General features: G+C 47.0%; 2 protein-coding genes across 2 annotated transcripts; one reads left to right on the top strand and one right to left on the bottom strand.

Moving 5' to 3' along the window:
• Positions 1–1,968: 1,968 nt before the first annotated feature.
• Positions 1,969–8,932, top strand: LOC103925523 (olfactory receptor 52B2-like). The gene is made up of 3 exons (XM_009334252.1): positions 1,969–2,880; positions 8,264–8,338; positions 8,873–8,932. Exons 1-3 carry the CDS (start codon positions 1,969–1,971, stop codon positions 8,930–8,932), a joined length of 1,047 nt encoding a protein of 348 aa, XP_009332527.1.
• On the bottom strand, positions 6,709–7,357 carry LOC103925512 (olfactory receptor 51B5-like). The gene is given in 4 exon segments (XM_009334243.1): positions 6,709–6,761; positions 6,887–7,027; positions 7,226–7,276; positions 7,279–7,357. Coding segments are annotated over 4 exon segments (324 nt in total).
• Positions 8,933–10,342: the final 1,410 nt, after the last annotated feature.

The raw sequence follows: 10,342 nt of genomic DNA, 5'->3' as shown, positions 1-10,342 counted from the left end.
GAAGGCTTTGTGTGCTCTGTCCCATGCCATAATCTGTGGAGGCAATGAAAGGAAATCTCTCACCAGGCAGCTGACATTAAAGGAGTTCCACTCAAAACCCCGTTAGTTTTGTATACTTTCCATCACATCCGTCCAAACAGCATAGACCTGAGCTCTGCTGCTCCCAGCTGCATTGTGAGCCCCATGGGGACTCAGGGGGAGTGTATAAATACCGCCACCTCCCTGCCCCTCTCTGCAGGTGTCCCCTCAGGTTCAGAGGCAGATATCCTCATTCCTGGCTGTCACAGGAGCTGGTGAGTTATTTGCAGTAGCTGTCATTTGTCAGGTTTCTGTGGCTGAGGTACCTGATTTGAACTAGAAGATAAAGTTCTGCAGTTGGGAGAAACTCCCCTGGACCACTCCCATCTGCAGTTTTAGGCTCTGAGATGAGAAACACCATTTTCCAGGCAGGTTTTGTCATGTAAATACTGCTACTTTGGCTCCAGGCTCCTCCTCTGACCTGAAGGGTGTGCTCCCTGCAGCAGCTACCTGCAGGAGAGTTTCCCAGGCTCCACCTGAATCAACATTTCATGCAGGACATCACAGCCTGGTTCTAAAAAGCTGATATCTACCTGATGACCTCATGCTGCCTTTCATGCCTTTCATGCATTCGAAGAAGCAGAAGGCTATCAGCAAATGTTTCCGCTATCATCACCAGACAGGTTATTGTCAGTCAAAGCAGCCGGAGACCTAGCCCTGACCACCCATTTTCTGTGAAGGGTTCATGGCTCTTCTTCACATTTCAACTAGTTTGGCTGATGCTGCCCTCACAGGTGGGTTTGTTATTTCTCTGGAAATACTGCAAATCACCTTCTGGGTAGGGCTGAGCAACTTGCAGAGGAAGGGTAAGCAGAGACAAAAGTCCCAAGGTAGCACCAAGCAGAAAAGCTGCAGCAGTCCCTGGCGTGCAGAGAGAGGACTCTGCACGCACAAACCCTGTGCATGTTGGGTCACAGGAGGATTTGGGCTCGTCCGGTGCACATCTGGTGGCAGATGTGGCCAGCTGAGACCAGAATAGGAAGATGTGACACAGTGTGGGGCAGATTACACGAGGGCAGTGCTGCTGGGTTGTATTTCACCCAGCTGTGGTGCAAATGCCCCCGCACCCCATTATGCAGTGGGGCAATCCTTGGGCTCTGACATGAGCAAACACTGAGGATCCTGAGCTCCTCTGTGTAAACTCTGTGCCAGGATTGCACAGCTTGCCTATCAACAGCTATGCTCTGCCTTAGACCTTTGCTTCTAAATTTGCTTTAAAATTCAGCAGCTGTTCTGCCTCCCCAGCACACAGTCGTTCCTTGAGATCACGTACTCTGTGGGGTGCTGATCTTCCACTCTGCTTTGTTCTGCACAGGTTCATGGTTCATCCTTTCATATTGATGCGATGCAGCCATCAGTAAACAGCCTTGTTGCCCTGGATGCTGTGCGAGTCTTCCCTGCCTTGCAGGGATCCTAGTCTGCCGTCACGCGAAATGTGCTGTGAATGAGTGAGGAGAGAGGTGAGGTGGGTACTGAAAGAAATAGCATGTTGTATAAAATCAGTGTCAGTCAGTCCCAACTTGTCTCCTGCCTCATATGCTTTTGGGTGCTACAGAATAAAAGCACAATAAATAACAGCAGTTGGAGCTGGAGGGGCTGGATTCCTGGGTCCTTTGCCAAGCTTGTGAACTTTGTGCTGGATTTCAATATCTGAGTCTACGAAATACACTTTTAAATTTAATTTATTACTTGATTTGGAGTCAGTATCTCAAGCACACTTCCCCGATGAGTAGGGGAGTGATTTTTTAAAACACTTTGGGATCCAGAGAAATAAAGTGCTCTAGGGAAACTCAGGTGTGTTCTTCTGTATTATGAACTGTGCTCCCCACCTCTTCCCCTATTTTCATTTACAGGGAAGGGAGCCCAAACTAATTCAGATATCATCCCACCATGGCGGCTCTCAATCAAACCAGCTTACAGCCTGCCTCCTTCCTCCTGCTGGGCATGGCAGGCCTGGAGGACCTGCACACCTGGCTCTCCATCCCATTCTGCATGATGTACATCGCGGCGCTCCTTGGCAACTTCATCCTCTTATTTGTCATTGTGACGGAGCGAAGCCTCCATGAGCCAATGTACCTCTTCCTGGCCATGTTAGCCATGGCAGATCTCGTATTATCCTCCTCCACAGTGCCCAAAGCCCTGAGCGTATTCTGGTCCCTTTCCAAGGAGATTTCTTTCCATGCCTGCCTTACCCAGATGTTCTTCACACACCTGAGCTTCATTGCAGAGTCGACCATTCTGCTGGCCATGGCATTTGACCGGTACGTGGCCATCTGTAACCCCCTGCGATATGCCACAGTGTTCACGCACTCGGTGATAGCCAGGATAGGGCTGGCTGCAATAGCCAGGAGCTTTTGTGTGATGTTCCCAACAATATTCCTCCTTCGGAGGCTGCCATACTGCAGACACAACATCATGCCGCACACCTACTGCGAGCACATGGGCATCGCACGGCTGGCCTGTGCCGACATATCTGTTAACATCTGGTACGGCTTTGCCACCACCCTTCTGTCCCCAGGAGTGGACATTGTGCTCATCGGGGTATCGTATGTCCTCATCCTCCGGGCTGTCTTCAGGCTCTCATCCAAGGATGCGCAGCTCAAGGCAGTTGGCACCTGCAGCTCTCATGCCTGCGTTATATTAATATTCTACACTCCAGCATTTTTCTCATTTTTCACTCATCGGTTTGGCCGCAACGTCCCCCACCATGTTCACGTCCTGTTGGCCAATCTCTATGTGCTCTTGCCACCTATGCTAAACCCCATCGTCTACACTATGAAAAACAAACACATTCGAGAAAAGGTGTCCCAAGTACTCTTCAGGGCTGGGCAGGTGCGGTGACAGGGATGCTATTCCTTTGAAAGGAAAGCATGGAGAAATGCTCTGGACCAAAGAAGCAGAGTGTATGCATGTGAAATAACCCGGTTTCCTACCTTTTTTAGACTCAGCCCAACATCACTGCTGATCAGATTTCCTGCTAGATGTTTCCTCAGACTAAACTGCAGCACTAATGAAAAAGGAGAAATTAGTGGGGAACCATCAATCAGAATTCAGGCTGATGCAATCTGGTGTTACACCATTACCATCAGAGCTTTATTGATGGGTTTGGTTGGACCTACATGGTGATGAGATGCATGTTTTCTGCTTGGACACTGCCATGTCCAGCTCCCCATTGAGTGCGTGTTTCTATATCTTGTATCTCAAAGTTTTCAGAAAATATCAAACATTTTCCTAGGTATAAGCTGAGAAAAACTTATTGTGTTGGACTAAATGCAGGAATTACTGTTCAAGTTTCTCTGATCCCTTCAGTGCAAGCTAGATAAACATAATCAATCCTTTAATTTTTACTGGTCTTTCCTACTTTCAAGACTCAGCACCGCTGCTTTGCACTACTGAATTTTTGCTAATTCATAGTAGTTGGAGATCTGCCCCCAAATGAGATCTTTTTCAGGAAAACAAAACTAAAACCAGAAGTTTTAATAAATGGGGTGAATTATTATAAAATGGTTTGTGGCTCAACGTTCTGCATCTTCCCAAGAGCCACATTCAAGACCACGTAGGTGAGCATGTCACTCCCTGCACAATGGGAACATCAGTGTCTGTCCTCCCCTGCTCTGCATCCCACGTAGCTCCCGATGCTGAGCAGTGGGTTGAGCTGCCCCTCCAGACTCTTCCCTTATGCCTGTCACTGTCAGGATCTCCCATCTCCAGACACCTGACTGTTCTCATTAAACCTGGAGGCTCTTGATATCCCCATGATTGTTCCGTCTCTGTCAGACTTGGTAGGAAATAACCAGAAAATTAAGAGCTCGTGGGAGCTGACAGACAGACAGACATAGACACATACACTTTGCTTTCTTTGATTTACACAGGAAGGTGAATCAGCTGTAAAAGATATGAATACTGGAAGAAAGGGGAAGTTGATAGGGATTAGTATGAATACTAATGTAGCAAGTGTGGGAAATTCATACAGGGTTTTTTTTTTCACACAGAAAAATCCATAACCAGGAGAAAGAAGGGCTTTAAGAAAGAGGTTTTCTAAGCAATAACTGAAAAAAGAGAATTAAGAAATTACTCGGTCACTATATGGACAGTGAAACTGTCAGTCAGGGTAGAAATGTTCAGGAAATGTTTGCCTTGAGGAAAAAGCCAGATGCAAATGATGAAATATTTTCCCTCCACGAGTCTCAAAAGAAGGCATTAAAACAATAAGCACAGGAACTTTCAGAGATCTGCAGCTCCAGATGATTGGCACTTAAGGGTTTTAAAAGATCTTGGGGCTTTTGCTGCCATATCACGAAATGCTGCCATGCGATGTGCACATTTCCACTTGCAGGCTGACCCACATGGGCAGCCCATGGCTCCATCGCTGCAGGGAGCAGCCAGAGCCAGCCAGGGGCTTTGCAGCTGGGACATGCTCCTTACCTGTCCCAAACCCCAGGACCCCAACGCTGCCCGGGGACAAGGATTGCTCACCCACAGCCGAGCGCAGGCTTGTGTCAGAAAGAACACTTGCTTTCCTGCCCAGCAGGTCCCATCAGTCCCTGTTGGTTTCTGATTTGATTGCAATATTGCTGAGCAGAGACATTGTCCAACAGGCAAAAAAGGCAAAGGAAGGCAAAAAACCCAGTATAAATTCCTCCCATTTGTGGGGTGAGAGTTGAAGCAGAGAATTCAGAGAATTACATCACATCTGCAGGTGATGGAGGGCTTCTGAGAAAAGAGGGCAGCTCTGGCAATTTTCTGGAGGTGTTGCAGCCTGGGGCTGGGTAGGTGGAAAGAAGGTGGAGCAGCGGGTCATGGGGCCAGGAGAAGCACCTGGAGCAGAGTGTGTTGGGAGGGGAAGGTGGGAAGCCCACATTTGGGACCACCAAGCATCCCTGGGCAGCCCAGATTTCCCAGAGACATTTTTGAAGCTCTGCTAGGATGGGGAAGGGCTGGGCCCAGACCTGACTTCGGTCTGGAAGTGTATCCCACTTGTGGACCAGAAAATCCTTCATTTCACCATCCCCAACAGAAGCAGACACAAGAAACTCCCCAGTTGCCATCAGCATGGTAATGAGAAATCTCACGGTCCTAAGACAAGCAGGATTGGTCACATAAGGTAGGGCTGTGTGATGAGCAGGGCTACATCACAGCAGGGAACTCGGGGTGATACAACAACTCCCTGAAATTCATAGATCCGTGAGGATCAGCCAGAGACCTCTGTGTGTTAATCCACCTCTGCCTTCAGTGTCCAACATGGCCAAAATGAAAGTGCCCCTGAGCAACCAGAGCCTGAGGAATTCCTCCATCCCTTGAAGGCATGCAATTAGTAGACCACTAATGCTCTTCAAGGGTGGGTCTTGACCATGTATGTCTTGCCCTTACTACTATATCTGTCCCACAAAGCCGTGCATCAGCTCATTCTTTCAGGGTCTTGAGGAAAAAACAGCATGAAGTATGGTTCAGCCTTCCCAAGGCATAGGCCAGGAGACGGCAGATGCAGAGCCTTTGCTCAGAAAGGTGTCTGGAGGCAAAACTTGGTGAGCTCGCACCATAGCCTAATGGGTATAACTGCTGGTGGAATGGGACATTTGAGTGCCAGGCAGCAAAATTAGAATAGAATAGAATAGAATAGAATAGAATAGAATAGAATAGAATATTAATTAACTCCTTCCTGCTCCAAACCCTGTTTGTTTGTTTACATAGAAATAGAAATACACAATAAATTCATGGATTAATAATGCATGTATTACTGAGGAAAGAAGATCCCCAGTTCTCTCTGTTCGTGGGCTGACAGCCCATCCTGTGCACAGGCAGCAGGGTTTGGCATGCCCTGGAAACACCAGGCTCATGGTGCAGTCATGCACCTTTACTTTTGTACATGAAACCCTGGTAGACCTGTGGCAAACCCATCCTTGTGGTGTGTCTCACAGCTTATCTGGTCTGTCTGAGATGTTTCATCCAACAGGAATTCCACCTCAGGGACCTCCCTTGTCAGCTCCTCTGCAGACCCACAGACCTGGTTGTGAAAACTGCCTGTCTCGTGATAGCCTGCATTTGCTTTTTCTGGTTAATCTTCAACTCTCCTTTGTACCCACTGAGAATAACTGTTCTTACTGATAACCCCTTTCCGATCCTTGTGACGGCTGTGTTCCCTAATTAACTGATAAAAATTGCTGATATTCCTAGCATAATATTGGTGGATATATCCAGTACTCTGCTGCAACATTTTAAACTTCATTGAAGTATTTATTCCTTCCTTTTTTTTTTAACCAAAGAAAGAGGACAGAACATCATTCTCCATTAGACATTATTGTAAGAGGAAAATCAATAGAGGAAATTATGTTTGGTTAAAATATTTATGCAGTTACATCACTTAGTTCTATGCATTTCTTCTAATTAATAGCATCTTATGTGTGCAATGCAAGAAGCCGCATCTGACCATAAAAATGGCACACTTTTCGACTGGAATTTTATTGCCCAAGTCTTAGCAGTTATTCAAGTTGGCACTGGGTGATGAGTTTGCCTTTAAACTTTTAACTTAATTCTCATTGCCTTTCTGAGCTGTGTGACTCCACTGCCACCTGCAAGGCTTTACCTACCCACCCGTGCAATCACAGTCAGACCCCTCAGCTCCGATGCAGCTCACACCATGACTGTGGAGTCACATCTGGCTTTCCAGTGGTACGGGTACAGATCTGTTTGGTTTTCACACTGTACTCAATCCGGTTCATCATGGTGGGACCAGCAAGCAGGTGTCGGCCATGAGGATGTGAACAATAGGAGAAGCATTTTTTCCCAAACTTGTGAGTGATAGACAGACCGATCACGGGGATGTCGAAGATTAGGACAACACAGATATGGGAGATGCAAGTGTTCAAGGCCCTGGACTGCTCCTCCTTGGATGCAATACTCAAGATAGTCTTAAGGATCACGATGTACAACTGAACAAGTAACAGTAAGTCTGAAGCCATTGAGGAAAGAGCAAACACTTAAGCCATAAATGCTGCTGTCTCATAAATGTCAAATAAATGTGGCTGGGCCACACTGATGGGTGGTGTAGACAAGAAAGAGGGTGAAGAGACCGTTTACCCATGCAGCTCCTTCAGGAGAAAGGAGGCCGGGAACACCAGAAGTACTGCCTGGATGGTCAACCCCATACCAGTCTTGGTGACCAGGGAGTTTGTCAGGAGGGATGTATGCCTCAGGGGCTGCAGATCATGACAAAGAGGTCAAAAGCTATGGCCATGAGCACAGCAGATTTAATGGTGGAGAAGGTGTGGATGAAATACATCTAGTTGAGGTATGAGTCAAAGTAGATGGCTTGATAGTAAAACCCACACAGCCAAGGCTCCAACATCTGGACGGGGCTCTGAGCAACCTGATTTAGTTGAAGATGTCCCTGCCCACGGCCAGGTGGTTGGACTAGATGACCTTTAGAGGTCCCTCCAAACCCAGACTATTCTATGATTCTATGAAATAGCTTTGATGCCCACTTACAGCCTTCTCTTCAGGAGCTGTGGTCAGCATAAGTCACAGCTAGCAAACCTCTCATGGAAATACCTGCCCCACTTCAGTTGGGAGTCCCTCTCTTACATATAGCAAAGTGATTTTTTTTTTTCTTTTCTGGAATTTCCCACAGAACCAAAAAAAAAAAAAAAGTCTCCTGCCAGGCTTGACTGTCAATCAATTTTGAAAGCCTTTTTGTCAAAAGTGTGATATCCATCCTTCCCAGAGAGACAGATACATAGATAACCATTCATAAAACACCTAGTATTTCTAGCAGCACTCACAAAAGGAGCCCGGTCACACATGAGTTACAGACACCAAAGGGGCTGCATGGTCATGTCCCACTGCATGCACGGCTCACTGGGATGCTGTGCTGATCCAGGCTCTTGGGGTGGGTGGTTGCTGATTTAGGTAACTGCTTCACTGAAGATTTCTCCTACAGCTCCTGCCTTGGGAATGGTTATTAAAGACACAGCGTCCCTCCTGTACTGGTAATGCACATCCATCCCCAAGCTATGATCCCAGTGCTGGTCTCCATCGACAGCCCCTCATACCACCAAGGATGAACAGAAAAAGCTTTACCGAGTTGGAGCTGGGACCACTGGGGAGCACACGGTGTGGCACCCTGGGAGGGCTCCTCGGCCGGCTCCTGGGAAGTGGCCAGGGACCACAGGGCAGCTGTGTCCTCCAGAGCCTCTCACACATGTGCACCAGGCTCTGGAGGATGGAGACCCCAGCTGCTGCCCAGAGCTCCCCAGGAGCGGTGGTGGGCACTGTTCTGCCCCGCGGCCCCAAAGGCAGCTGTCCTGAACAAACATGGGAAAACATAGGAAACCTCATCTTATCTCAGAGCTGGATTTCAAGGCGACCAGCAAATCACCATAAAACTGCAAACTCCTGATTCCACTGAATGCTAAAAATGGGCGTTAAACAGAAATGTGAGATATGTTCCATAAATCCGAGTCGTTCTCCTTAAGCTATATTTAGCTGTGAAGATTGCTACCTTTCAGACTGGAAGAACAGCTTGTGAGTTTGAAAGATTTTTATAGTTTTTCTGACTGTAAGTTCATTTAATAAAAGGCAGCACCTCTCACCACAAACTATATTTGTCTGACGTATTTGCAGCTACATACTTACAGTAGCTATGTAGTTATAATGATATTTTTATAGCTACAACAAGCACTACCTCTCCTAGCTCTACCTTCGGAGTTTCTGCAGTCTGACTGGTACAGCCGCCAGCCGTCCTGCCCGTAGTTTCCCAAAGGCCTCAGAGTCTTTCTCAGAGTCTTGTGTCCAGCAGTTTGATTTGCGCTTGCTGGTGCGGGATGCTTTGGTTGGCATCAAGGATAAAGCATGTTGACTGATGCTCAGGAAGGAGTCGGATGTGTTTCACGTTCATTTCAGTTAAGGACTGTTAGGGAGGGAAGGGATGTGCATCTTTTATTTCCCAGATTCCTCCTAGCTTGGGATGTGTGGCCTTCTTGTGAAACAGGATTGGAGACCTGAGCAAAAGTGTAAACAGACCCGGAGGAGATGAGGTTTAAAATCTTGTTTTCAATTCTGCCCCAAGATGCAGGGAGTTCATTTTGCTTTAAAATGCTGTGCTGAAAAATGCTATTAATCAGTATACAGGCTTTCCTTGTTGCATATGTTTTCTAAAATGGCTAAAAATGTCTAACATAATGAGTTAGAACTATTCAAAAAAGTAAGTATTGGTGCAAAAAGACAGTATGGCTGAAGGATAAGCCCCTGGGATTGCAATCAGGGCATACGTGATTGTGAAAGCATTTCCAGCAGGAAGTGATGATGCTCATGATTTTACCTGAGTGAAGAATTTTTCAATAAAGAGTAATGAAAAATCCATGTATTATTCAAAACTTGTACTGCCATTTCAGTGTGGTTTTAATAAGTGAACAAAGTGTAGCGATCAGGTATTTCTCCTTCTCAAGTGTGAGCTAGGGCGCACGGCACCACGCAGCAGCAATGCACTGACCTTCTCCTCCATGCTCTTGGCCCCCCCGCAAGGACGATAGTTTCTGTCTCTGCTCTGTACCAAAGGACACAGGCTGGGAAAATGAGGACCCTCTGAGTCCTGGCAGGGTATCAAAGCCAGATGGGAGGTTCCTTGTCCTGGTGGGGCTACACCTATTTCAAGGAAAGAAGAAATACAAATCTGAATCTGCAGGCATGAGTGAACTCCCCTTTGAGTTCCCACCATCCGGGCAAATGAGCAATGACGCGTGATCATTGATTCAGAGACTGAAATCTGAGACATGAGAAAATCAAGGCAGCCTTAAATCTGAAATTCTCTCCAGGATGAGATGCAAGATGCAGAGGTGATACAGAAAGTGCTTTACACAGCCCTGAACCACCATCACTGTGGGACAGGCAGAATGGAGAATTAGAGCAAGCCACCCTCAGGAGCATTGTCCAACACACAGGTTTCCCTCGTGCTTTGAGCTTTTGTGTGTTAAACAGAGCAGGTCTGCTAATTTTTTACACCTAGGGGCTGGTGCCCATTTTTGTGTAAGATGACATTTTAATGTTGCCTGTTGGCAAATCCAAAATTGGATTTACCTTTCAAGGTAAAACAAGGTGTGGTTTTTAGCCGTTGACTATAACTCACTGCTGGAACAAGTGACCACAGACAGTGGTGAACACTGTCCCTGAAGGTGTTTCATCCAGAGTCTTCCTAAAAGATAACAAGGCCAAGTGCAAGGTCCTGCACCTGGGTCGGGGCAACCCCCAGTATCAATACAGGCTGGGGGAC

Source organism: Pygoscelis adeliae, unplaced genomic scaffold, assembly GCF_000699105.1.
Source record: "Pygoscelis adeliae isolate BGI_AS28 unplaced genomic scaffold, ASM69910v1 Scaffold351, whole genome shotgun sequence".
Classification (NCBI taxonomy): Eukaryota; Metazoa; Chordata; class Aves; order Sphenisciformes; family Spheniscidae; genus Pygoscelis; species Pygoscelis adeliae.
The sequence above is the reverse complement of the archived record's forward strand: the minus strand, read 5'-3'. Positions and strand labels throughout refer to the sequence as shown.

Coding starts and splice junctions, on each gene's coding strand:
- LOC103925523 (XM_009334252.1), top strand. CDS start 1,969: ATGGCGGCTCTCAATCAAACCAGCTTACAGCCTGCCTCCTTCCTCCTG. Junction 2,881..8,263: donor ACAAACACATTCGAGAAAAG/GTGTCCCAAGTA, acceptor TGTGTCCTCCAG/AGCCTCTCACACATGTGCAC. Junction 8,339..8,872: donor AGAGCTCCCCAGGAGCGGTG/GTGGGCACTGTT, acceptor TGTGTCCAGCAG/TTTGATTTGCGCTTGCTGGT.